This window comes from Phocoena phocoena, chromosome 3, assembly GCF_963924675.1.
Source record: "Phocoena phocoena chromosome 3, mPhoPho1.1, whole genome shotgun sequence".
Classification (NCBI taxonomy): Eukaryota; Metazoa; Chordata; class Mammalia; order Artiodactyla; family Phocoenidae; genus Phocoena; species Phocoena phocoena.
In genome coordinates this window covers 156096721-156124512 of record NC_089221.1, presented here as the reverse complement: position 1 = coordinate 156124512, position 27792 = coordinate 156096721, and the positions used below count along the sequence as shown (strand labels likewise).

The following is a 27792-nucleotide window of genomic DNA, read 5'->3' as shown; positions in this document are numbered from 1 at the left end:
AAAATGTAATAAACTTTTCTTGTGACTAAAGCTGAGTGTATAAAATATTTTTTCTTGGGCTTCCCTAGTGGTGCAGTGGTTAAGACTCTGCCTGCCAATGCAGGGGACACGGGTTCGAGCCCTGGTCCGGGAAGATCCCACGTGCCACGAGCAACTAAGCCCGTGTACCACAACTACTGAGCCTGCTCTCTAGAGCCCGCGAGCCACAACTACTGAAGCCCGCGGGCCTAGACCCCATGCTCTGCAACAAGAGAAGCCACCACAATGAGAAGCTCACACACCGCAACGAAGAGTAGCCCCCTCTCGCCACAACTAGAGAAAGCCTGTACTCAGTAATGAAGACCCAATGCAGCCAAAAATAAATAAATTAAATAAATAAATTTAAAAACTTTTTTTTCTTCTGGAACAAATTACCATTAGAATTATTAGTAATGCTAAGTTAATTAAAGGAATATAAATATAATTTTATAAGTAATTATACATAAATTTTTCTTGGAATTACTTCTCTTCATGAGCCGGTGTTGGTTTTTTCATTAGCATGTACTTGTAGATGAATATATATATTTACTGATAAAATGTGATAGGACTCAGAATCAATTTTATTCCTATTTTTTGATTTTTTATAGATGTGATCCTTGAGAAATCTGGCTCATATAAATAAGAAATAGAAATGGACAGGGTTTTTTTTCCCATTGGTAAATTCTACCAAATATTTTTTTTAAGTTTTATTGAAGTATAGTTGATTTACAAGGTCATGTTAATTTCTGCTGTACAGCAAAGTGACTCAGGTATGAAATGGACAGTTTTGTTATAGTAATGTTGTTCAATTTTTGAACTCCTTCTAAGTTATATGCCCCAAATCACATTGATCTAATGTCAAAATTTTGTTCATTTTTGTTCAAATATTCATTTTGTTCAAATGAAAATCACCTTACTTGCAAAAGGATACAACCTAGTCACATTAAAGAAATTTCTCTACCTCTGGGAAGTTCCCAAAAAAAGGCTTTATCAAAACTTATCAGATGATAATTATGCCTTATAATTCTTTCACTTTGTTTAACTCAGAACACTCAAAATGGTTGGGGATATCTAAACATTTCATTACACCTTGCCAATACAATATTTTTTGACAAAAAGAGTTTAGGGAATTCCCTGGTTGTCCAGTGGTTGGGACTGCACACTTCCACTGCAGGGGACACGGGTTTGATCCCTAGTCAGGGAACTAAGTCCCATATGGCCAAAATTAATTAATTACTTAATTATTTAAAAGTTAGTTTACATGTACTTGAAATCCATTTTCATCAAAAACTTGGAGCTTCAGTTTGGCTCATTTAATTTATTGAACGTGTCCATCAAGTTAATGGCATATCCAAGGGATGAGTATTGAGACTGACTGAAAACAATTATATATATTCATATTTGTGGGGGAAATTTTTTTTTAACTCTCCAAATTCAGGATACCCAGCAGAGGGCTGGAGACCAACCCTCTCTCCCAAGACCGAGTTTAACTAAGTTCAACAAAGCAATGAGAGACTGGAGGCTCTTCATGTTTTGGGTGACTTGATTAATCATCAAAGGAGGTTTCACCTCCATTTGGTGTGTGAGACTTTCTGCACCCCAGGTCAGTGCATCAAGAGGAAGATATGGGGGCTTCCCTCGTGGCGCAGTGGTTAAGAATCTGCCTGCCAATGCATGGGACACGAGTTTGCGCCCTGGTCTGGGAAGATCCCACATGCCGTGGAGCAACTAAGCCCACACGCCACAACTACTGAGCCTGCGCTCTAGAGCCCATGAGCCACAACTACTGAAGCCCGTGTGCCACAACTACTGAAGCCCGCGTGCCTAGAGCCCATGCTCCGCAACAAGAGAAGCCACTGCAATGAGAAGCCTGGGCACCGCAACAGAGTAGCCCCCACTCTCAGAAACTAGAGAAAACCCGCCTGCAGCAGTGAAGACCCAATGCAGCCAAAAGTTAAATAAATGAATAAATAAGTTTATTTTTTTTAAAAAGAGGACAAGATATTGGACAAGGAATGAATTGTGGTTCTTCTGTAGAGTGGAAGAAGAAAGAGTGCCTGTGAAACTTGAGGATCTAGAAATCGACTTCCTTAAAATATCGGGGCCTGCCTAGCCCTCCGCAGGACTTCCTGCATACGTATTCCCATTCGAACAACACTATACTTCGTTTTAGACCGGGGATTGGTATCTTCTTTGAATAAATCTTTACAAATTGCTTCTGTGGTTATTGGTCTATTCAGGATTTCTCCCTCTTCTTGTTGGGGTTTTACAGTTTCTATTCCCTTTGTCTATCATCCATTTCATTAAACTTTTCAAATTTATAAATGTAATACATAGGATTCTCTCAAAATTTAAAAATAATTATACCACTCCCACCCAAATGCTTTACTTAAAGTCCACTTTTCTTTTTCCACACCATGATTAAGGTTTAGGCCGATTTTTCTTTCCCAGCAACTGTCCTCTTGGGTTTTGATGAGAATTTAGAATTTTCAGTCCCAGGCTGTCTCTAGTCTTAATACCTGTATTATAAATTCACAGTCATAATATCATTCTTTTCGGTTTAGCTACACATATATATGCTCTTTTAACTATTTATATGTCCATATTATTTACTGCCCATGAAATAAAGCAGGTAGACAAAGGATTAATATGCAGAATATACGGACCAATAAAACAAAGGCAAACAAAGAAAGTTAAAAGATTTAACAGGCAATTCATAGAAGGAATACTAGGAGACAAACATGAAAAGCTGCTTAACATCTGTAATGAACAACTGCAAACTAAAACAATAAGATCCCCACCCCACCCAATCCATTTAAATGACCGAACGATGGCGCAGGTGCGGAGAGAGGGGCGCGCTGGCCCGGGATATTTTTCCTGCCGGGAGTAGGTTATAGTTTGGGGTCTATATTATTAATTGCTCGAATGACAGTTTCCTGGGCTTGAGATGACACTTGGTAAGAATTTGTCATGGATATCTGATATTGACTACAAACTTTTGCTCTCAAAGTGACAAGGTTAATGGAGTTGAAAAGCAGCTGAGTTCATTTTATTCTAACGGTTTTATTTACAAAAGAAGTGTAAAACTCGTAATTGTCCACTAATTGTGGACGAAAGATGGGTAACAACGAAAATTTGAGTCCATTACTGAGGAACTGAGGAGCCTTCCCCGAAGGCTCCGGCTGGCACTATCAGGCAAAACAACCGGCTCAGAAAACCCTGTGGCCGGTGTGCGGACCAACCCAACCAATCCCGGAAGCCGCTACCTCCGTCCTGGCTGAAAAGTCAAAATGGCGCCCGTTAGCTCCATGGGCGTGGCCTCGAGCTGTACTCCTCCAATAGGAACGAGAGGGGGTGGAGCACTTTCCCAGCAAGCCTTCCAGCTTGGGGCAGGGCTTCCTGGAGTTTGCGCCCTTCCCTTAGTCAAAAATGGAATGGGGGTGTGGGAGGAACCATTCGCGGAGACTCTTGGTAGGGTCGTCGCCGTAGCAACGCGCTGAGCTACCTGGGAGAGGCCTCTGGAGTCTGACCCAAGGCCCCCGCCGCCCACATGCGGCTGTGACCTCCCGGGGTCAGGGCCCGGCTGGCTGCGATCTCCAGTTTACCCGCACGTCCGCGCTCCGAGCAGACCGCCTCCATTGTTCCGCGTCCAGCCTCCTCACCCCGGGCTACACTCAGTCCACTAACGAAGCTGTCCCCGCTTCTGTCCTCCAGCTTCCAAGTGCCAGATGATGGAGGAGCGTGTCAACCTGATGCACATGATGAAACTCAGCATCAAGGTCTTGCTCCAGTCCGCCCTGAGCCTGGGCCGCAGCCTGGATGCAGACCATGCCCCCTTGCAGCAGTTCTTTGTAGTGATGGAGCACTGCCTCAAACATGGGCTGAAAGGTGAGCCTGAGGGGGCGGGGTCGGGGGCTTGAAAAATTCGGGCTAGCTGTTTCCCAGCATCATCAGTGCCAAACGTTGTTCTGGGTGCTGGTGTTGTTCTTGTGCACACAAGACAAACAGTGCACAAGACAAACAAGGTCCCTGCCCACAAGACGCAACATTCTAGAGCAGCGCTGTCCAATAGAAATGCCATGCAAGCCACATGTGTAATTTCTAATGTTCTAGTAGACACGTTTTAAAAAACGGAAAAGAAACTGATGAAATTACTTTTAGTAATTTATCCCAATATAGCCAAAATATTATCATTTTGACACATATAATCAGTATAAACCTTACTAATGAGATATTTTGAATTCTTTTCTACACTGAGACTTAAAGATCCACCGTGTGTTTTATACTTACAGCACATCTCAGTTGCACTGGCTACATTTCAGTAGCACTTGTGGCTAGTGACTACCTTGGACAGCACAGTTCTAGAAGAGGAGACAGACAACAAACTCAGAAGCAAAATAATTACAAAATGCTACAAATTCAGGGACGCAAAACAGGTTAAATGATAGAGAATAAAGGGAAAAACCTTTCAACTAGGGTGAGAGGCGAAGGTCTTTCTGGGGAGGTAAAATGTGAGCTGAGACCTAAAAGAGAAGGAGTCAACCTTTCAGATGTTTGGGGCAAGAGCCTTCCTAGAAAGACAGAACAAAACAAGACCGAAGTCCTGAGGGGGACCAACCTTGGTTTCAGGAAGACACCAGGTAACTGAGGCATGCTGAGAAGGAGTAGGTGAGGTCAGGGCAGTTGGGATGGGCTGGATCACGGTAGGCCTTTATAGGTCAGGTGAGGAGCTGGATTTTATTCTAAGAGTATTTAGAGGATTTTCAGCAAGGGAAAAACAAGATCTAACTTACATTTGTAAAAGAACTTCCAGCTATGTGGAGGACAGATTAGAAAGGTGGGGAGGTGACGGTATTAGGAGCAGGGAAACCCATTAGGAGATTATTGCAGCCGTTCAGATGAGGGATGGTGGTGATGATTTGAAATCAAGAATTGACTTTGGCATAGGAGGGAGAAAAGGCAAGGATTTCACAGGTGATCATTTGACCACTTGTTTTATTTCATGGTCAATAAATACTTGAAAGAGCCTAGTGGGTATATCAGAGAAACCCTTTCATTAGAGGAAGGGAGAGCTCATTTGGTACCTGGCCTTTCCCAGTCCCCAAGACTGAATCAGAAGGAGTAAGCAGTGCAGCTCCACAGCATTCATTTGGCTTTTGGGAGAGAGACTGTGGGACCCTGAAGACATTTTGCAACCTGTTCTTATGAATAACACTTCTGTTTTCCCTTTTAGTTAAGAAGAGTTTTATTGGCCAAAATAAATCTTTCTTTGGTCCTTTGGAGCTGGTGGAGAAACTTTGTCCAGAAGCATCAGATATAGCCACTAGTGTCAGAAATCTGCCAGAATTAAAGTGAGTGAGAAGTAGTTACATCAATTTGATGTTTTAAGAAAACTTCCTTGTATTTATCAATTTCTCTATTCCTTGCTGATAAAGCGTTTTCTAATTTAGAACAAACTGTAGCAAAAGCTACACTCTACTTAGACTTTAGTCCCAGCTCTGCTGCTCATTCTCCACATAAGCTTGAGAAAATTTGCCCCTCTCTGAGCCACAGTTTCCTTTTCTTTAAAATGGGGACAGTGATTGCGTGTCATACAAGGTCAAATAGTGAAAAGGTGTTGTCACCCAAAGAGCAGTTACAGGAGGAAAAAGAGTTGTTACACTCCTGGAATTGCTGCTTCAGATGCACCTGGGTGCTTTGTGACCACCTAGAGGGGTGGGATAGGGAGGGTGGGAGGGAGATGCAAGAGGGAGGAGATATGGGGATATATGTATATGTATAGCTGATTCACTTTGTTATAAAGCAGAAACTAACACACCATTAAAAAGCAATTGTACTCCAATAAAGATGTTAAAAAAAAAAAAAGACAGATGCACCTGGGCAGTTTTCTGAATAATACAGTTTGGAACAGATTTTAGATTCCAGGATAAGAAACATTTGTGGAAAGGCTGGCACTAATGAATTTTGCCTTTTTGCCTTATCTGGGTTTGCCCTTGGGATCCCTATGTATAGGCGCAAAATAAAAAACTGAATGGAACACGAAAAGGTGTATCGTGGAATCTGCATTGAGAAGGGGCCCTGGAGATCCTTAGGCCAATGCAAAAGTTCTCCCGGCAGAGTCTTTCACAGGGAACTCAACTGTCCAGCCTCTGTTTGACCTTCTCCTGCAGAGCCAGCTTATTCCATTTTTAGATAATAATAATAGCCACCACAATTAACTAAGGTCCTGCCATGTGCCAGGCATTGTGCTAAGGACATTTCATTATCTCGTTTTATCCTCCACAAATCCCTAGGAACTAAGCTGTTGGTGTCCCCATCTACAAGTGCAGAAACTGAGACTCACAGTAGTTAAGTAACTTGCTCAAGGTCCCTCGGCAAGGGAGTGGTGGAACCAGGAAGAAAACACAGGTCTGCTGGTCTCTGAAGCCCTCTAAATCCCACTAAACCCTCTAAATCCCACTAAACTCCATCTTTGCTGAGCCCTGTGCATTCATAGGACTTAAGCCTTCTGTCTCTGTCCCTGGTTCATCCCTCTGGGCCTATACCACCTAAAGTGAAAACCTTTAGCAGGCGACAACCTTTCATATATTTATTTGGTGACCCCCTCATGAGCCTCCTACGTCTTCTGCCTTGTTTCTTCAGTTCTTTTTTTTTTGGTGGTATTGGGTCTTCATTGCAGTGTGCGGGCTTCTCACTGCAGTGGCTTCTCGTTGCAGAGCACGGGCTCTAGGCACGCAGCCTTCAGTAATTGTGGCTCGTGGGTTCTAGAGCGCAGGCTGATCAGTTGTGGCACACAGGCTTCGTTGCTCCGTGGCATGTGGGATCTTCCCGGACCAGGGATCGAACCCGTGTCCCCTGCATTCTTAACCACTGCGCCACCAGGGAAGTCCCTTCATTTGTTCTTTATGTGGTCCTATTGTCCATTCCCTTCCAGCAAGCTCACTCCCTCAAGAGTACAGCACTAGACTGTGTCTCTGGGTGGTCTGGTTGGATGGAGCAGGGCTCTCCCTCCTCCTGCACTCAGGCTATTTCCACTTAGGCACAGGAGGCGTTTTTGAAGTCTTGTTGTGCTAACAAAGAGCTTATTGTCAGCTAAACTCACTGCTTCTGTTCCCTGTGGATGCTAAACAGGTAACTAGCTTAAGTACCCAAATCCTCCCTCTGTCTGCCAAAAAGGAAATACATAGTAGCTCCCTCCTCTTGATGCCTCTGGAGGAGTAGCCTTGTTGGGAGCCATGTGAGAAAAGGCTACTGCTTTGCTCTATAAAGAGCTACAGTGTTTTTACTATTTCATTAAATAGTAACAAAAGTTCTAAAATTTCTGCAGTATTTTGGAAGTTATGACCAGAATTTTTTTTGAGGGTAGAGACTATTTGCTCTAAGGTGGTTTGAAACTTGCGTGACGAACTTTGCATCCTGAGAGACATCTCTCTAGAGTTTAATGTCCTTGTCTAATTGAGATAAAAATATCTTTTACAGTATGGCCTATCACCCAAAATATTTCATTGTTTTCATGTCATGGTTTATTATTAAACAAACTGTTACACAATGAATAAGTTACACTTAAGATTGGCGCCTAAACCCAGATAACAGACAAAGCTTGTCTCTCTCTTTTTTGAAAATTAAAAACAACCTTTTTGGGGACTTCCCTGGTGGTACAGTGGTTAAGACTCCGCCTGCCAATGCAGGAAACATGGGTTCGATCCCTGGTCTGGGAAGATCCCACATGCCGCGGAGCAACGAAGCCTGTGTGCCACAACTACTGAGCCTGTGCTCTAGAGCCCATGCGCCACAACTACTGAAGTGCACACGCCTAGAGCCCAGGCTCTGCAACAAGAGAAGCCACCGCAATGAGAAGCACGTGCACCGCAATGAAGAGTAACCTCCCTTCACCGCAACTCGAGAAAGCCCACGCGCAGCAACAAGGACCCAACACAGCCAAAAATAAATAAATTCTAAAAAAAATAAAATAACCCTCAAAACCACCTTTTTTCTTATTACATAACTTTTTTTTTTTTTTTTTGCCGTACGCGGGCCTCTCACTGCTGTGGCCTCTCCCGTTGCGGAGCACAGGCGCCGGTCGCGCAGGCTCAGCGGCCATGGCCCACGGACCTAGCCACTCCGCGGCATGCAGGATCCTCCCGGACGCGGGCACAGAACCCGCGTCCCCTGCATCGGCAGGTGGACTCTCAACCACTGCGCCACCAGGGAAGCCCTACATAACTTTTAATTAAGAAACAAAAAAGGTGCTTCTGTTAGCTTACTACTCAGAAAAAAAACTACAATTAATATCGTGGTCAGTATCCTTTTAGATCCTTTCAGTGCATAGTCGGACAGACAAATAAGATTCTATTTTTATTCCCTTCCACCTCCCCCAGTGGCTTCATTATTGCACTGCTTCTCATGGAAGACAGTTTGGCACTATCCACAAAAAACACCAATACATCTACCCTTTGACCCAGCAATTCCACTTCTAGGAGTTTTATCTCGTAAATCTAACACATGAAAATGTCACATGTACAGAAATACCTGTTGCAGCATTATTTGTAACAGCGGAAGATTAGAAACAGCCTAGATAAAAACCAGCTAAATAAATTATAGGGCAGTCCAATATTGAAACACTCTAAAGCTATGAAAAAATGAACGAAAAATTCCCTGTGTCTGGAAAGAATTTCAAAATGACAGATATTCAGTGAAATAAGCAAGTTGCAGAACAGCATATATAGCATACTAATTTTTTTGTAAACAGGAGAGAAAAATAGAATTTATATTTATTTTCATATGCATAAAAATGTTTTGGAAGTGAACCTAAACTAAGAGCAGTATATTGTACAGAGGTGGGGAACTGGGGGAAAAAAATCAAGTATAAAACTGTACGTACTGTTTTGTGGCTTTTTTTCCCATTTAATATTAGATTTTAAACCTTTTGCCATAATAGTCATCCACATCATTTTTGTATAGCTCCTCCCACTTTGCTCTTTGTGGTTGTCTTCAAATTCTCATTATCCAAACAGTGCAGTGGTGACCACCCCCAAACATACGTCTTTGTGTACCTCCTAAATTATTTCCTTATATTACTAGATGTAGAATTTTGATAACCTACTGTCATTAAATTGCCTGCTAGAAGAATTGTATCAGTTTGCACTCCCACCAAGCAGCACATGTCAGTGTCCATTTTTCCTATCATGCCAACATCAGATGTCTTTTTTTTTCCCTACTTTATTTCCTTTCTTATTTACTCTGGCTTTACATCATTTATTGAAGGGAGAAGGGGGGAATCCAGTCTTTTGTATTGATTAAGTTGGGTGCCCTCTGACCCTTTGAGGCTGATATTGATTACAGCAGTACCTCTAATACTCTCTTGGGTGTTACAAATGCAGTTACTCTGCTTAGAACAGGATCTTTTTTTCCTTAAATAATGTTAGGTCTACAATTGGGAGGCCTTTTCTTTTCTTTTAATGTTTAAAACAGATCTTTTCAAAATCACACCTTTGAGATTGGTTGCACAACAGCATGAATGTACCTAACAGTACTGAACAGTACAGTTAAAAATGGGTAAGGTGGGCTTCCCTGGTGGCGCAGTGGTTGAGAGTCCACCTGCCGCTGCAGGGGACACGGGTTCGTGCCCCGGTCCGGGAGGATCCCACATGCTGTGGAGCGGCTAGGCCTGTGAGCCATGGCCGCTGAGCCTGTGCGTCCGGAGCCTGTGCTCCGCAACGGGAGAGGCCACAGCAGTGAGAGGCCCGCGTACCGAAAAAAAAAAAAAAAAATGGGTAAGGTGGTAAACTTTATGTTATGTGTATTTTACCACATCAGAAATAAAATTGTACCTTTGAGCTAATGCCCTAGAAATTTTGTGAGACTTCAACCCTTTAACAACTACGTTCTATATTCGTCTTTTGAAAGAAAATTTATCCATTATACAATCTAACCTGGTATTTCCTGACTCCCTGTGAAATTTTATGAATACATGCAAAGTTTTATCTAATTGTATTTGTTCCAGAAATCAGATGTTTGTGGCTTAAATTTTTTTTCCTATTCTTTTGGGGGGTGGGGTGGTGCAGAATACATGCCCCATGATACAGACTTCAAACAGTACCCAAAAGAATGCAGTGAGCCATTTCCTCAGCCTTCCCAGACAGTGCGCTCCTCCAGCCCCCAGGGCAGCTCTATTACAGCGTTCTCTGCATTCACCAGCATATGTATGCGTGAACATGTGTTTCTCCTTGGCTAAGTTGGTTTTTTCCCCTTTGTTTTTTGTTGTTATTATTGTTATGCCATAATAGTTTGATTCCCTGTTTGAATTCCAGGACAGCTGTGGGAAGGGGCAGAGCTTGGCTTTATCTTGCACTCATGCAGAAGAAACTGGCAGATTATCTGAAAGTGCTTGTAGACAATAAACATCTCTTAAGGTATTTCATCACCTATCTTTGCTTAGCTTTTGCTTCGTAATTAGAACACAGTTCTGTATATCATTCGGAATTAAAACAAGAATGTATATTGTACAGTTTTTATTCAAATTATTATTAAGTGTAACTATTCTGTGGCTTAGTTTTAAAATAGCAGTATTTTATTTTTTGAGCACTGATGTCTGAAAGTCTTTATGAATGAAGATGTATATTTTCATTTTGAAAAGTCATTTTGAAGATAGTTCTTCAAAAATTACCTAAGATTAGGCACCCTGACAGCGTACTCCATTAAGTTTCAACAAAATGGTATTTGATTGGATGATAATAGGGGGAAAATGACTTGAACTAGATTCAGTGGGCAATTTTAAAGTATAAAACCCTGCTTTTTGTAAGGGAACATATCTAGATTACCTGTTTTAGGATTCCACATTCAGTTTGTAAACTTTTATATCTCTTGGCATCAGTAAAGACGAACTGTCTATCTCTGAAATTTATGACTGGGTTCATTTTTTATATTTATAACTCTATAAACAAAAGTAACCATTATAAGAGGAATTTTCTCCAGGATATGATCATTTACAAGGAACAGATCTCGCCAGAGATAATTCTCTTACCTAACTGAAATAAAAATGTCTTTTACAGTCACCCAAAATTTTCCATTGTTTTCAAGTCATGGCTTATTATTGAACATATCTTTTCATGATAAATACGGGTTTCAAATAGTTCACGTACTTTGTACTCTTCTTTGAGTACTGTTATACTGAGTAACTCTGAGGTACAGATTTCATTCTAAACAACTAATTCTTAGGATAATAAGTTCTCATGTACTCATACACACAATGGTAAATTAGCTAATCGCTGGTGACCAGAGCAGTAATGGATGGAGCCTCACTGTAATGGCTGAGGTGACTTGGAGGTAAGGAAGTAAAAGCAGCCAGTGTTGTTCCATGGGACACAGGGAAGAGGGAAGAGTTTTATCCTTGGATGGGTGGTGGGGGAGGCTGTGGGATCCCACTTTATGTTGACATGAATGTAAGTGTAGAAGTAGTTCATAGCAACACAAAAGAAGGAGCCAGAGTGGACAGGAGGGGCAGAGTGATGTTCAGGAACACAGGAGCCAAGAGATGAGGAGGACTGGGCTCCAGGGTCCAAACAGAGGAGTTAATCCTAGACCAGAGGTAGGAGGAGTCCATTTTAAGCCACAGGAAGAGAGGAGAGGCCAGAGAAGAGATAGCAGCACTTAAAGTGGGAGAGGAAATAGAAGGAAGAAGGGAATTCACACAAGGGAGCCTCTGGCTCCTGATGAAGTTGGCAGCCAGGCCATGAGCTGAGAGGTGAAAAGGCAGAGTAGGTCCAAGAGAAGGGTGGTGAAGGTGTTCCTGTTGTATCGATCTCTTTCAGTGAGTTCTATGAGCCTGAGGCATTAATGATGGAGGAAGAAGGGATGGTGATTGTTGGTCTGCTGGTGGGACTCAATGTGCTTGATGCCAACCTCTGTTTAAAAGGAGAAGACTTGGATTCTCAGGTAAAATGGGAATTTTGACTCCAGATCGAATGCCTTGTCTGGGCCAGGGATTTTACATAGGATCTGCAGACATATGCTGAACCTAAGGAAGGGGCAGATGGCAGGGGGCATCTGGCACAGGGCTGTGCAAGGTGCTATGCTGGACCAGAGTGGGGAGCAGCTGGCAAAGGTCTTGGGGAAGGGTGAAAAATAGCTTGGGCAAAGGCACAGAGGCACACAGAGAGCATGGCGTGTTTGGGAACGGGAAGCAGTTCTCCATGGCTAGAACACAGGATGCTCAATGAGTGAAGTGAAGGTAGAGGCTGGCCCAATTGTTAGGCCATCAGTGCCATGTTAGAGGCTTTAGTTTTTGTCCCTGGAACTTTGGAACTTAAAAACCTTTGGAGGTATTTAAGCAGTACACTGAAATGATCAGGCCTGGGATTGAGAAAGATCAAGCTAGCAACCATCCAGTTCATGAGTTAGAAGCAGCCAAGAATAGGGAAAGCAAAAACATTGAGCAGACAAGTCTGGAAGCCCCAGGTTGCATGAGGAATGGGAAAATAGACTCGGGAGAAATTTGGGAAGTCAGATGGTAAAATGGAGCACAAATGAAAGTAGGCGGTAAGATGCAGAGTGCCCCATGGGGTGGGACAGCCCTCTTGACCAGGGCTGAGACCTAAACTCGTGGTGTCAGGGGCAGTAAGTCACGACACCCTGCCCCACCCTCACCTCCACCTCTTCAGGGCATCTGTAACTGGGCAGTGGCCCAGGCTTCTTCCCACTACATGTTTGGACATGAATCTAAAGCTTCCCCAATCCCTCCGTGACCAGGTCAGCTTTTTTTATTGTAACCTTTCCTCTCTTTTTTTTTTTTTTCTAGTAGTTTTCTTGTTTTTGCCTGTTAAATGTTTTTCAAAAAATACAAAGAAGTTTTTTTGAAAAGAAACAAAATATCACATATAATCCCATTGCACAGAAAGAGCTAATTCAGTGTTACATTTCAGGATACATCCTTGAAGCACATGAAGAAAGGTGTATGTGTGTATTTATATTTCAGAGACAGATGTTTGGAGTTCTCTTTTTTCATTAAACCAAAATATGATTATTCCAAGCACACCATTTTGCAATTTTTTAATTTAATAATATGTTCCACATAGCTCTTGATGTCAAGAGATATAAACCATTTTAAACAACTGATAGTAATCCATTTTATGAATGTACCATAATTTATTTAACCAATACTTACTAATGTAAGTTGTTTCCATGTTACAACAATAATGTTATAAACATCCTCATACTTCTTTTTACTCTTGTCTGTTTATTTTCTTAGGTTAAGTTTTGAGATTGCTGTGTCAGAGTATACACATTCTGCATGAGTGTTGTGATTACATGTGAGCATTCTTGGTCTTTTTTAATCTGAGAGAAAAACAACTCTTCATCTCAAATTTATATTTTTGAGAACTAGGAAGATAAACTATTTTTTTCATGTTTTATTTGCCATTGGGGGTTCACCTGTTCATATCCTTTGCCCATTTTTTTGAGTTTTCCAACTTTTTCCACTCCTTTATTATTGATTAAGGATATTTACCATTTGTCAGAATATTTGTTATAAATTTTTTTTTTCTGCTGTCTTGGGGCTTGTTTTCCCTGTAGACTTTTTTTTTTTTTGCTGGTCATAGTTAATGGACTTTTCCTTTATACCTTCTAAGGTATTGTGCTTAGAAGGTCCTTCCACGTCTAAAAATTAACCTAATTTTTTAAATCACATGTATATTTTTTACATTTAAATGATCTGCCTGTTATTCGTTTTGACATAGTGTGAAGTAGAAGTCTAGATTTCTTATATAAGTACAGTAGTAAACTATTACTACAGTAGTAGTAAAGTTTTCTCAATATCATGTATCAAATATTATTTCCCTACTAATTTGAAATTCCACCTTTATCATGTGTTGAAATATCCATTATGCTCTGAGGCTTATTTCTGGACTCTCTGTTTAGTCTCTGGATCTTTTTATTTCTATGCCAGTAACATAGTCTTTTAATTACCAAAGCTCTGGCAGTTCACCTCCTGCCTACTTTTTTGTACTTCTTTGTCAGATATAGTTGAGGCTGTCCATTCTGCCAGATGACCTTGAACATCATTTTGTCAGATTCCAAAATAAAAATTTAATTGGGATTTTTATTAAGTAATAGATGTGATTGAGCCCCCTGGCCTATTCTTATCTTTAATACCTCTTGTATGTCACCATAAATTATGAGTATTTGCTACTGCACCCTGAGGGATCCTCTTTCTCATGTTTAGAAAGTACTGTTCTATTCTAGCTTACTTTATATTTTTATTTAAAAATGAACATTGAATGCTATCAAATAACTTTTTTGGCATCTATTGAGATGTCATATCCATTTTTAACCCATAATAATAATTGAATTAATTCTTAGGTTTCCTATTGTAATATCATAAAATAAACCTTACTTGGTCATCGCGCGTTATTCTTTTAGTATACTCCTAGATTTAATATGTCTGTGGTTTATTTGGAAATTTTGTATTTCTCCTTAAAAGTGACACTGGTCTGAATTTTCCTTTTCTATACTGTCTTTGTCACTTTTCAGTGTCAGGATTGTATAACCTCATAAAATAAACTGGATGATATTCTTTTCTTTCTTGCTTTCTACAACAGTTTATTAGAGCAGGAAATATTTTTCTTTAAAGGTTTGTTAAAACTGGCTAGTATGACAGTTTCAGCTTTATGCAAAAGCTTTATGGTCCTCATGCTTTGACCACTTTAATTTTTTGCATAGCTTCGGTCAATTTATTGGTTTCCTAAGTCTTAGAAACAGTTTTAGTCATTTATATTTTTCCAGAAATCATTTGTTTCATTCAGATCTATTAGTTGCATGAGAGTATTTTCTTACAGCTTTTTAAAATCTCACTTTTCTAAATTGTAATACTCGGTAGAGATTTGTCTACTGTGTTGAGCTCGAAGAACCAGGTCTTGCTTTTACACATCACTTCTGCTTTGAGAGGAGAGCTTTGTTTCCTAGTCCATTAATTCCTACTTTGGGTATTCTTTCTCATTCCTTCTATTGTTGCTTTCTTTCCAGTCAAATATATATTTCTTTTTAAATTATTTTTGTATTACAAAAGAAATGCATGCTTGTTGAAAAGAAGTTAAGCAATTACAGAAGAATGTAAAGTGAAAAGTGAAATTCAAGCTCCCCTTCTCCTCTCCCCCTTCAGTCCCAGTCTTGTCCCCACAGATAATGGTAAAAATTTGAGGGACTGTTTCTACTTTTCCTATGCATTTATGTCTACATAGGTTTTGTTTTTAATTAAATCTTTTCTGGTTTTCTGTTGCAGTGTAACAAATTAACAGTCACCTAAATGATTACAGTCCCTCATATTTGAGGGATGGCTGAGCTCAGCACGGTGACTCTTAAGCATGCCTGTGATCACAGGCAGTTGGTGGCTGGGGCTGGAGTGGCTGAAGGCATATACACTCTCACTCTCTGTCCTCTGGGCTGAGAAGGCTCAGGGAGCTGAGGCTGGAGCAGCAGGGGCTTCTTGGGCATCTCTGTCTACACGTGGTCTCTCCACTTGGTCTCCAGTGTGGTGCCTCAAGGTTAGCCAGACTTTTCCCATGGAAGCTCAGAACTTCAAAGGTATATGCCCAAGGGAAAGAGCCAGGAGGAAGCTTGTACTGCCTTTGTTAACCTAGCTGCAGAAGTCACAGCATCCTTTCTGCTGCTTTCTGCTCATAAAGACAGGCCTTACTGGACACCCAGGTTCAAGGGTCAGGAATATAGATTGGTGGGAGGCGCAACAGAGGAGTTGCAGAAAACATCATGTATAGCTTTGGTTTTAACATAAGGGAGGTTACTATAAGGAGTTAATGCTGTACATAGTATTCTTTGAGTTAAAATTTTATCCTGGAGCTTTCTTCATTTCATTACATATTCATTCTCTGCATTCTTTGTTATGGTTGCATAGGGTTCTGCAATATGGCTATAACATGACTGATTTAAATATTTCTCTATTGATGAACCCAATTTTCCTATATTTCGAAGGAATGGCTGCACTTACACTAGAGTGGATGGTGGCAGACTAGGGCTCTCATTCACTCTCTCTGAAGTGCTTTATTTCTGGACAAAGCCCCTGACTTTGAGATTTTGAGGGGTCTTGGAGCCCCTAGTTCCCCACAGCAGCAGAGAATTTTCCCTGAAATACTGGACCTTTTCACCTCAGTTTGGGGGAAGAAGGAGTCAGAGTTATCAGTTAAGGTCAGAGTTATCAGTTAAGGTCACCACTTTAGAGATACAGGTCTCTTTTTTTTTTTATTACTTTGTACCCAAAGAACTTTGTTGATCTTTGTCAACAATTTGATTATTGAATAAATAAATAAGTAAAATAAATAAATAAATAAATAAAACTTCAGAATATTCCCTTAAATTCTGATTTTTAGTAAGTTTAGAAGGTGAGGGGGTTATTTTTCTTTTGGTTTGTTTGTTTGATTGATTGCTGCTTTAAGCTGGTTAACCTAACTGATTGTCAGGTTATCCTAACAATCCTATTGTTTTATCCTGAGATAGGAAGGTAAATACCCTGAATTTTAAAGACTGTAAGTTTTGTGGAAAGTGCGAAAAGTTATTTTTCACTTAAACTGGTACATTTTATTTCGATCAGGTTGGAGTGATCGATTTTTCTCTCTACATTAAGGATGTGCAGGATCTTGATGGTGGCAAAGAGTAAGTTCTGTATTGTATGCTGTTCTTCACGTTTTTAATGAAATTCTGGCAGAGAATGCTCCTTTTTTAAAATTGAGGTATAATTGACATATAACATTATATTAGTTTCAAGTGTACAACATAATGATCTGATATTTGTATATATTGCAAAATGATCACCACAATAAGTCTAGTTAACATCCATCACCATACGTAGTTACAAAAAATTTCTTTTCTTGTGATAAGCATTTTTAGGATCCAGTCTCTTAGCAACTTTCAAATATGCAATACAGTATTATTAACTACAGTCACCATGCTGTACATTACATCCCCAGGACTTACTTATTTTATAACTGGAAGTTTGTACCTTATGGCCCCATTCACCCACTCCCCCACCCCCACACCTCTGGCAACCACCAGTCCCTGTATCTGTGAGTTTGGTTTTGTGTTTATTTTAGATTCCACATATAAGTAAGATCATAAGGTATTTGTCTTTCACTGTTTTACTTACTTCGCTTAGCATAATGCCCTCAAAGTCCACTCATGTTGTCAGAAATGGTAGGATTTCCTTTTTTTTTATGGATGAATAGTATTTTATTATATGAATATACCACATACATTGATGGACAGTTAGGTTGTTTCCATATCTCGGCTGTTATAAATAATGCTGCAGTGAACATGGGTGTGCATATACATTTTCAAGTTAGTTTTCATTCTCTTTGGATAAATACCCAGAAGTGGAATTGCTGGATCATTTAGTAATTCTATTTTTTAATTTTTTGAAGAATTGCCATACTGTTTTTCATAGTGGCTGCACCAATTTACATTCCCACCAACAGTGCACAAGTGTTCCCTTTTCTCTGCATCCTGGCCTACACTTATTCTTGTCTTTTCGGTGATAGCCATTCTAACAGGTATGGCATGATAGCATACTGTGGTTTTTGATTTGCATTCCCCTGATGATTAGTGATGTTGCATCTTTTCATGTAACTGTTGGCAAAGAATGCTACTTTTGTTTTTGTGTTGTTTGAATTTTTATTTTTTATTTAGCTATTTTTAATTACAGTGGTAATACATTCCTATTCCCATTGTTTAAGGAATTAGGCTCTGTGGAAGAGTAGAGAGTACAAGGCAAATTTCCCCATTAACACTATCCCCTTGTCTCCATCTCAATCCCACTCCCCCTGCTTCTTCAGAGGAAGCTACTCATGCATGACTCCTTCCAAGCCTTTCTTTACTGCCTTGCAGGTATATATTTGTTGGTAGTGTAATTTGCTTTATGGTTTGGATGTAAATGGAAAGGTACTATTATATATTTAAGTTGCCACTAGACTTATTCTTTGATCCTACTGTGTCTTGGGTGTCTTTTCATGCCACATTGTAGCTCTACCTCATCCTTGTTAACAAGAGCATTAAAAGAAGTTATCCTGGAAAAAAAAAAAAGAAAAGAAAAAAAAGCAAACAATGTATATAACATGCTACCATTTATGTTATAACAAAAAAGACATACACCCATATTTATATGTTGTACTTCCATATACATGGATCATTTCTAGAGAGGCACATCGACCTGAAAACAAGGCCACCTGTGGGGAAGAGGTCAGGAGACAGGCATGGGAGGGAGTTTCACTGTAAACCCTTGCGCTGTGTTTGAATATTTTACCACGTACATCTGTTACCTGTCTTTCACACGTCTTTGTAATGAGAACTCTTCCTTCTCAGTGCCTTGGCAGTGCACCTTACCAAGGAAGGGACCAGCGGGAATCCCATTAATGCTTCATGCACCCATAGTACAAGGATTCACTCACTTGAAATTTAAAATACATTCCTAATGTCAAAAAGAACTGGAAGTAAACTGATTATCCACTATTAAGGGAATACAGTCAGCCTTTGAACCTGCAGATGTGGAACCCACAGATATAGAGGGTCAGCTGTGCTATGCCATTTGTATAAGGGACTTGAGCATCTACAGATTTGGGTATCCACAGAGGTTCTGGAACTAGTCCCCCGTGGATACCTAGAGACATCTGCAATTGAATGAATTGTAGAACATCTGAAGTATTCCACACTATGTATTATACAGACATGAAAGAAAAAAAAATTTAACCTACTGTATAGTAGATTTAGAGGGATTTCCGCAGGTATTATTGAGTGAGAAAAGTATAATACTGAGAAGTATATATATCCCATTTTTTAAAACCCCCAAATTCTCTAATATATATTTTAATTGCATATACTATATGTAAAAATATAGATAGATATTATGATTATATACACATAGGATACTCAACAAGCTATCAGTATGTGTTACCTGGGAGAGCTATGTAAAGGGCAGAAAGGTAAAAGAAAAAAATGACTGCACTGACCAGCAAATCCAGCACCTGTGGCATGAACCTGGGTCACATGATCCCATTTATGTACATATGTACATAAAGAAGTTGGTGGGAGGAGCCTAACTTTAAAATGATAAAGTCTTTTTTGCTTTTTTTATAAAGATGTATGAAGTTTTGTTATGTTGTGTTTTTGCTTTTTGGTTTGTTTTTTTTTTTGGCCATGCTGCACAGCTTGCAGGATCTTAGTTCCCTGACCAGGGATTGAACCTACCCCCTTGGCAGTGAAAGTGCAGAGTCCTAACCACTGGACTGCCAAAGAGTTCCCAGAGTCTTTTTTTTTTAACCCAGACTAATCAGCTTTGTGTTTTGAAGAGTCTTGTGGTCTTCTTTTCTGAGGCAGCTTCTTTTCCTTCAGTATAACAAGGGCTGCTTCATCTCCTAACTGGAAAGCCATTTACATGTGGCTTTTGGTGTTTCTACCTTGCCTGCCAGTGGCTTTCTCAAATGCTAGGGGAGAGGTGGGAGGAGCGTCTGCAGGGAGGCTCCTCTCCAGGCAGCCTGTTTCCAGTGTGTCCCATGTCTTCCTAGCCCGCCTTGCTGGTTCACTTAGGACCGTGCAGACATTACTAAGCTCTGACCATCTCTTGGTTTCCTGATGACATTCGTACTCCTACAAGGTGACGGGAAGGTTGGGGGACAATTAAAAGTATTAACCCTGAGTAAAAAGAATTTCTCTCTTTTTATATTCTTTTTAAAAGGCATGAAAGAATTACTGATGTCCTTGATCAAAAAAATTATGTGGAAGAACTTAACCGGCACTTAAGGTAGGACTCCCTCCTTTTTCCATTGTTGCAGTTCATTCTCAGTGCCCGATAATTGCCTCATGGAACCTTTTTGAGGTGCCATATATTTATAACTAACTTTTTTCCAAACCAAGAAAAAAGGTTGTTGTTCAGTGCTCATGTGTACAGACTGTAGAAGTATGATTTCTTGATAAAGAGCTTTGGGGAATCCTTTGATCTTTTGTTCTGTCTAGTTATGCAAATTAGAGAGTAATAAATTAAACCTCTCCACCCCTTAGCCCACCGCAACTTAGTTGGAAATCACTGCATGGGAAGCATTATTGCTGCTGGGAATCAACACACATCCCTCCAATGTTCTGGGCAGGAAAAAGGGGTTGAAAACCACTGGGCTAGACCTTTGAGAACAATTCAATAGTGATAGCAGGTATCTTTATCTTGAATTTTCATTTTAATTGGAAAGCTGCTCCTGTGTTTCATGAAACACTAGTTGTTGCAGGTTTTGATGGAGAATGGATGGAGATTCTCAGCCTAACGTGTTTGGGAAAAATAATTCTCTCTCTGAACGCTCTTTAGAGAGTGCACTGTGCACATTAGCAGTTCTCTGCGGGAGCAGCCTCTCTGGCCCCCAAAGCCAATGAAGCAGGCAAAGGAGCTAGTGTGTTCTTCAGAACATACCTAGGGTATGCTGCTCTGAGCTTTCCTGAGGTGTGATGCTGGCTATTATTTTGAGAGTGAGATTCTTAATCCATGCTTAGTTTATTGAGAACTTTTATAAGGAATAGATGCTGAATTTTATCAAATGCCTTTTAGCATCCATTAAGTTAACATGACTTTTATCCCTTAATCTATTGATGTAATATAGTTTATTAATGGATTTCTTCGTAGGGATAAACTCTACTTGATCATAGCTTTAATAATTTAGTCATCCTCTTAACATGTAACTTAACATAGTTGTTCCATAGTTTCCCCTCTGGCATGGTATCAGGGTTATGCAGCTTCACAAAATGAATCAGGAAGCTTTGCCTTGTTTCTGTGCCTGGGAACACCTTCTATTTCGTGAGCATTATTTGCTCCTTGAAAATTTGAAGCTCAAAGCCTGTGTGGAGGCAATACTTATGCCAGCTTTTCAGTTTTTCCTTAGCTGTTAATTCATCTAGCTTTTCTCCTCGTGAGGATATATCTTCTTTGGTAATTTATGTTTTCTAAGGAAAAATAGAAATTTTGTTGATATTTTCTGAGTTATGTAGTTGGTACAGAATTGAAAATGGCATACTCTTAAAACTTGTAATTCCTTCCATATGTTTTGTTTTGTTGACTTTTTCATTTTGTGTCAATTTGTATTTTTATTTTTCTCCCACCCAATTCTTGAACCTTGGTTCATTAGCCTTGTCAGGTTTGTTTCTTGATACCCCCCCTCACCGGCAAAAAGCCCCAGTTTTTGGCAGTAGGGTCTGTTGCCTAAAAGTGCAGGCTCTGGAGCCAGATCACCTGGGTTCATAGGGGTATGAAGTTAAGTGAGTTTTTCAATAAAGTTATGGTTTCCTCATCTGTAAAACAGATTAACAATAAGATTTGCATCACAGAATTGTGGGGAGTTGATGCATTTAAAGTGCTTAAAACAAACAGGGCCTGACACATTGTCCATAAAGAAAACTACTACTATTATTGTTGTTTGTCAAGTCTACATTAGCTTTTTACGTATTTTTCAGTATGAAAGTAGTGCATATTACTTAAAGAATATGTGAAAAATGGGACAAAGTATAAAAAAGATTTAAAAATCACCTTTGATCCTACTACCCTAAAGTACCAATATCTTGTTATGAATATTACTTTAGATATATGACTGCTGGTGCATTTTGGTTCCCATATATTGTGTTGGGGGAAATGCTGTTTTCTTTCCAGTTGGCTAAACAAGAAATGGGTAGCATATTTGGAGAAAACATTTCAGTAAAAAAAAAAATATATATACACACACACACACACACTGCTTACGTATATATTTAGAATTCTCATCTATGAGTTAATTGGAGACCCTTTGACTCTCCATTTCATATAGGAAATCTAGGAATCTCTATTCTCATTGTTTACAGATTGGGAAAACAGTCAGCTTTTATAAGTTCACATTTACTTAATATTTCTTTTTTACAGCTGCACAGTTGGGGATCTTCAAACCAAGATAGAAGGGTTGGAAAAGACTAATTCAAAGCTTCAAGAAGAGGTTTGTAACTTATTGAAATTCTTAAAGCAGAATGACCCAAGAAGAGAAATGGTATGGTTGGTATATCTGACCAGAGCTTCTCACTGGTAGGAATGGGAATTGCTAACCTTGGGTTGAGCTGCACACAGGACAGACATTCTCAGAATTTCACATCCTCAGAATGTCCGTGTTCTGCCCTGGCCGGGGCTCCCATGAGCCAGTGCAACGGATCATGAGCCAGTTCTAAGTGACTTAGGTTTTATCACCTCACAGTGGTCCAGTAGAAGATAAGTCATAGTTGGAAAAGCCCCACTCCTTTTGTGAACGTGCTATCCTCCTCCTCGTTTCCCACCTTTCCTATGATGTAGTGTGTCTCCCGGCTGCCCAGAAGGCACAGGCTCTTTTATGGGGTAAAAGTACCCTCACCCCCCCATTCCGTGTCTCGGCCTCTCAGGAGCTTGGAACCAGTCTCCCCACAGTGTGGTCTTTCTCTGCTTTCTCACTAGGAAGAGAGAAATGAAAGGACAGGAAGAAGGAGGGCTGAGGCTGAGGAAGAAAGCTTGCTGCCAGCTGCCCGGCAGTCTCCTTGGTGGACACATCTTGTCTCCTGTTAGCAGGAGGGGGGTTGCTCAGCCTTTCTGAGGCTTTCCACAGGTAGCGGTCCTGGCTGCTCGACCCTCCCCACCAAGTCTCACTGGGAAGGAAGAGGGCTGTGAGGGGGGCCGGAGAGTGACCCCCCCACAGTGTGGAGGCAGGTTACAGCCGAAAGGAGAGTCGCAGAGCGCACCTTTGTAACGGAGGACCCAGTTTAGGGCTCACTTTAAACTTCCTGCGCCCTCTTGAGGGGCCAGGCCTGAACAGCTTTCAGGAGAGGAGCTCAGATTTGTAACAGGAGAAAGAAACTCAAAAATGGTCCTCGTGGGAGAGACTTCATCACACTTAGAGCTGAAGGACTCGAATTCACCTGGGGGGTGGAGTGGGCCTTTGGGCCTCACTTTCCTCATCTCTAAATTGGGTGATAATTTAACACACAATAGTATTGTAAAGATTAAGTTAGGTTAATACCACATAAATGTGCCTTGCCCAACACTTAGCATGTGGAGGCACTCAAGGAGACCTTAGTTGATTTTTTTTTTTTTAATTTATTTATTTTATTTAATTTATTTATTTTTGGCTGCGTTGGGTCTTCGTTGCTGCACACGGGCTTTCTCTAGTTGCGGTGAGTGGGGGCTAGTCTTCATTGTGATGCAGGGGCTTCTCATTGCGGTGGCTTCTCTTGTTGTGGAGCACGGGCTCTAGGCGTGCGGGCTTCAATAGTTGTGGTGCGCGGGCTCAGTAGGTGTGGCTCACGGGCTCTAGAGTGCAGGCTCAGTAGTTGTGGCACATGGGATTAGTTGCTCCGCGGTATGTGGGATCTTCCTGGACCAGGGCTTGAACCCGTGTCCCCTGCATTGACAGGCGGATTCTTAACCACTGCACCACCAGGGAAGTCCCCTTAGTTGATTTTAGAAAAGCAGATTCACTCTTTGTTCTCCCAGATGAGGTGGCATGCTTTGTTTTTTTTTTATATAATTTTTATTGGAGTATAGTTGATTTACAATGTTGTGTTAGTTTCAGGTGTACAACAAAGTGAATCAGCTATACATATACATATATCCACTCTTTTTTAGATTCTTTTCCCATATAGGCCATTACATAGTAATGAGTAGAGTTCCCTGTGCTATACAGAAGGTCCTTACTAGTTACCTGTTTTATATATAGTAGTTTGTATATGTCAATCCCAATCTTCCAATTTATCCCTCCCGCCCTTTACCCCCTGGTAACCGTAAGTGTGTTTTCTACATCTGTAACTCTATTTCTGTTTTGTAGATAAGTTCATTTATACCCTTTTTTAGATTCCACGTATGAGCAATATTGTATGATATTTGTCTTTCTCTGTCTGACTTCACTCAGTCTGACAATCTCTAGGTCAATCCATGTTTCTTCAGATGGCATTATTTCGTTCTTTTTTATGGCTGAGTAATATTCCACTGTGTATATATACTACATCTTCTTTATTCATTCCTCTGTTGATGGACATTTAGGTTGCTTCCATGTCCTGGCTACTGTAAGTAATGCTGCAACGAACATTGGGGTACATATATCTTTTAGAATTATGGTTTTCTCCGGATATATGCCCAGGAGTGGGATTGCTGGATCATATGGTAGCTCTATTTTTAGTTTTTTATGAGCAGTATAGGAGGGTTGCCTTTTCTCTACACCCTCTCCAGCAATTATTGTTTGTAGATTTTTTTTTTTTTTTTTTTTCTTTTGCGTTACACGGGCCTCTCTGTTGTGGCCTCTCCCCCTGCGGAGCACAGGCTCTGGACACGCAGGCTCAGCGGCCATGGCTTACGGGCCCAGCTGCTCCACAGCATGTGGGATCTCCCCGGACCGGGGCACGAACCCGCGTCCCCTGCATCGGCAGGCGGACTCTCAACCACTGCGCCACCAGGGAAGCCCTGTTTGTAGATTTTTTTCATGATGGCCATTCTGACCAGTGTAAGGTGATACCTCATTGTAGTTTTGATTTGCATTTCTCTAATAATTAGTGATGTTGACCATCTTTTCATGTGCTTTTTGGCCATCTGTATGTCTTCTTTGGAGAAATGTCTATTTAGATCTTCTGCCCATTTTTCGATTGGGTTGTTTTTTTGATATTGAGCTGCATGAGCTGTTTGTATATTTTGGAGATTAATCCCTGGTCAGTTGCTTCATCTGTAAATATTTTCTCCCATTCTGAGGGGAGGTGACATGCTTTGAATGAAAGTCTAATTTAGCTTTTGAAACTGAACAACTGGCTTATTTTTCCTTCAAAGGCAAACAGATGTAATAGAAAATGTACTTCAGAGAAAAGTATATCTCTCACTTCAGGGTGTGCTCTCTATGTCTTCAGAGAGTAGGATGGGAATTAGCTTATGGTTTTTGCCTGCTTCTTCCCTTGCAGCAACTAGCACCTCCTTTCAAGCCTTAAAGTTTCTTACGTGGGCACAGCAGTTATGTTTAGAAACCCCAGTCCTGGGTTCTGAGTCTGAGTGGACCTAGATGCTGTTGACCAAGAGGAGGTGAGGAGTTCAGTGCTTCAGGGCCCCCCGTTAGTGAATGACGCTAAGAGCACAGCCAAGTATCGAGGGCAAATGTCTGGCTTCTTTCTCCTTCTCCAGCCTCACCTTCTCTCACCAGGCTGGCTCAGAGGCTGGGAAAGGAGAGGTTGGTTGGGGTATTTACTCACCTCTCCTGCTAGCCTCTCCTCAGCAGGTACATGAAGGCACCTGCTCCTGTACACTTTAGCCTAAACTACGTTAACTTGTTCAGGGCAAGGAAGATGTTTTCCTCGGGCACATCTTTAATGGTTTGGTTGTGATTCCTCTCCCAGCTTCTTTAATTCTCTCTCTAGTGATAAGATATCCTTTTGCTCATTGGCTAGAAAAACTAAAAAGAATGAAGAATCAGGGGGAAAAAAGCCCATAATCCCTTGGCTAAGTGACAGCTGTATATAGAGTCCCCATCTTTTCTTAAGCTTTTTTTGTTTGTTTTTGTTTTTCTTAATGATTTTTAACATAGTTAAGTTCTTTTCTTTAAACTAGACGTGAGAACATACTGTATAACCTTTTTTATTTTTATTATATCATAAGTATGTTCTCAAGTCATTAAAAGCTTTTGTAAGTATTTTAATAACTACATATTTCTGTTTTATGCTTTTACTGTGATTTGTTAAACCATTTCTAGTATTGGACATTTAAACTGTTTCTAATTTGTGTCCATAAATCTTTGCCCACGTGAAGTAGTATGCTATCATTTTTGTAAAACAAGAATATCTAGGGAAGGCAGAGATGGCTAGGGGCAGGGGTAAGAGAGATTTTACTGTTTATGTTTTTATATCTTTGGAATTTTGAACCATGTGAATGTATTACCTATTCAAAACAAGGATAAAAAATAAAATATCACATATGTGAAAATACATTGTCAATTGTGAAGATGCCAAATGTTAGCTTTTAATTTGAACAGTAAGATTCATTTTGATGTTAAGAAATCTAAAAATCTTTCTTAATCAGCTTTCAGCTGCAACAGACCGAATTTGTTCACTTCAAGAAGAACAGCAACAATTAAGAGAACAAAATGAATTAATTCGTGAGAAAAGCGAAAAAAGCGTAGAGGTGAGAAGTAGGCCTTGCAGCTGGGCGGCCTGTTCCCCACTCATACGTGTCCATCAGAGATCTCAAGCCCAGAACGTGCAAAGATGCCTTGTTTGACACCAGAAAATCCTGCCACAGTGCCCTTCCATGTCACTCTCAGGCCACCTGGACCGCTTGGGGTTTCCCAAGTGCACTGCTCCCTTGCCTCTGGGCCTTTGCGAGTGAAAGTTCCTATTCCCTCTTCAGCTTCTCTCATGAGCCCGGTCCCCTGTGGTGCTGCCTCTGGCACCCATCAGTAGGCCTGGACCCTTCTTCTCTCGTGTTTCCATAGCTCTTTGCACCTTCCTCCATTATAGAATCCGCTTACTGTTGTGTAGAATTGCTGGCTTGCAGCTGTCTCACCTGATGACTTGAGAGTAGAGACCATATCTGATTCATCTCGAAATTCACCCAGTGCTAAAAATGTGCTAGATAAATACTGAATGGGGACCTTTCCCACTCAGAACGACTATTCTATTTTAAAGAAAATTAAATTGTTTTCTGCACCTACCTTTTCAAAAATCTATTGGCTTGCTCTCATCCTTCATGTTCAAAGATATTTCAAAATACCTTTAAAATTTTAGCCTTTCTCTATTATGCTTAAAAAAATAGAAATTATGCTACTGTTTAAAAATATATATGTGTTATATTTTTAAATACTTTGTAGTTAGCTTGCTTCTGTAAGCAAACCATTCCTCTGGTGCTCTTGTTTAATCACAGATAACAAAACAGGATACAAAAGTTGAGCTGGAGACTTACAAGCAGACTCGGCAAGGTCTGGATGAAATGTACAATGATGTGTGGAAGCAGCTGAAGGAGGAGAAGAAAGCCCGTTTGGTGAGTTTGCGAGCCTGAGTTACCAGAAAGATTCCTCAGTTTATTCCCTCTATGTTACTTCTGTCAGCACTTTGCACACACATGCTTCAACCTGCTTTTAAAAACAAGTGAGTTTTTATGCAAATAAAGTTTTTAACATGTGAAAAAAAATACTCGTGGAGTATTCCTCATTGCCACCTACCTGCTTTCTGTTGACTTGATGCAGAGCCAGTGTTCATTGTAAAATGAGGAAAGGGGGAAACCTTAATCTCGTTACACTCCAGACAGACTTGTCTGCATCTCCCTAACCTATTCTGACCTTTCGTTTGTATTTTCAGCACTGCCCAAGATACAACATCAGTTAAGTTCATTTCTGTGATGTGCTTTAATAATACTTTCCTTATTAATATCCTTTTAAGGAACTAGAAAAAGAACTGGAGCTACAAATTGGAATGAAAACCGAAATGGAAATCGCAATGAAATTACTAGAAAAGGACACTCACGAGAAGCAGGACACTCTGGTTGCCCTGCGCCAGCAGCTGGAGGAAGTCAAAGCAATTAACTTACAGATGTTTCACAAAGTTCAGGTGGGACTTGGCTTTATGTCCACATCACAACCCTGTTTCCTGCTGCTTGTCTACAGTGGTAGAGCTTGTCACGTGCTGCCTTTCCAGTCTTGGGTCATTCTTTCCGCAGAAGGAGAGAATAGACACATCTGTGAGGGCCTCGTATTTGCAGACCTGGTCCTAGGCCATCTTACATGTTATTGCATT

At 40.6% G+C, this 27792-nt stretch overlaps 1 protein-coding gene across 1 annotated transcript in view; it reads left to right on the top strand.

Annotated features, from left to right (window-relative positions):
• RUFY1 (RUN and FYVE domain containing 1) overlaps positions 1-27792 on the top strand; it is a 56464-nt gene that overhangs the window by 5848 nt on the left and 22824 nt on the right. Inside the window, exons 2-11 of the mRNA XM_065873107.1 lie at positions 3733-3906; positions 5252-5369; positions 10329-10430; positions 11829-11952; positions 16616-16677; positions 19748-19813; positions 21941-22010; positions 26084-26185; positions 26924-27040; positions 27439-27606. Coding sequence (XP_065729179.1) covers positions 3733-3906; positions 5252-5369; positions 10329-10430; positions 11829-11952; positions 16616-16677; positions 19748-19813; positions 21941-22010; positions 26084-26185; positions 26924-27040; positions 27439-27606 — 1103 coding nt within the window. The remainder of the gene's footprint in view (positions 1-3732; positions 3907-5251; positions 5370-10328; positions 10431-11828; positions 11953-16615; positions 16678-19747; positions 19814-21940; positions 22011-26083; positions 26186-26923; positions 27041-27438; positions 27607-27792) is intronic.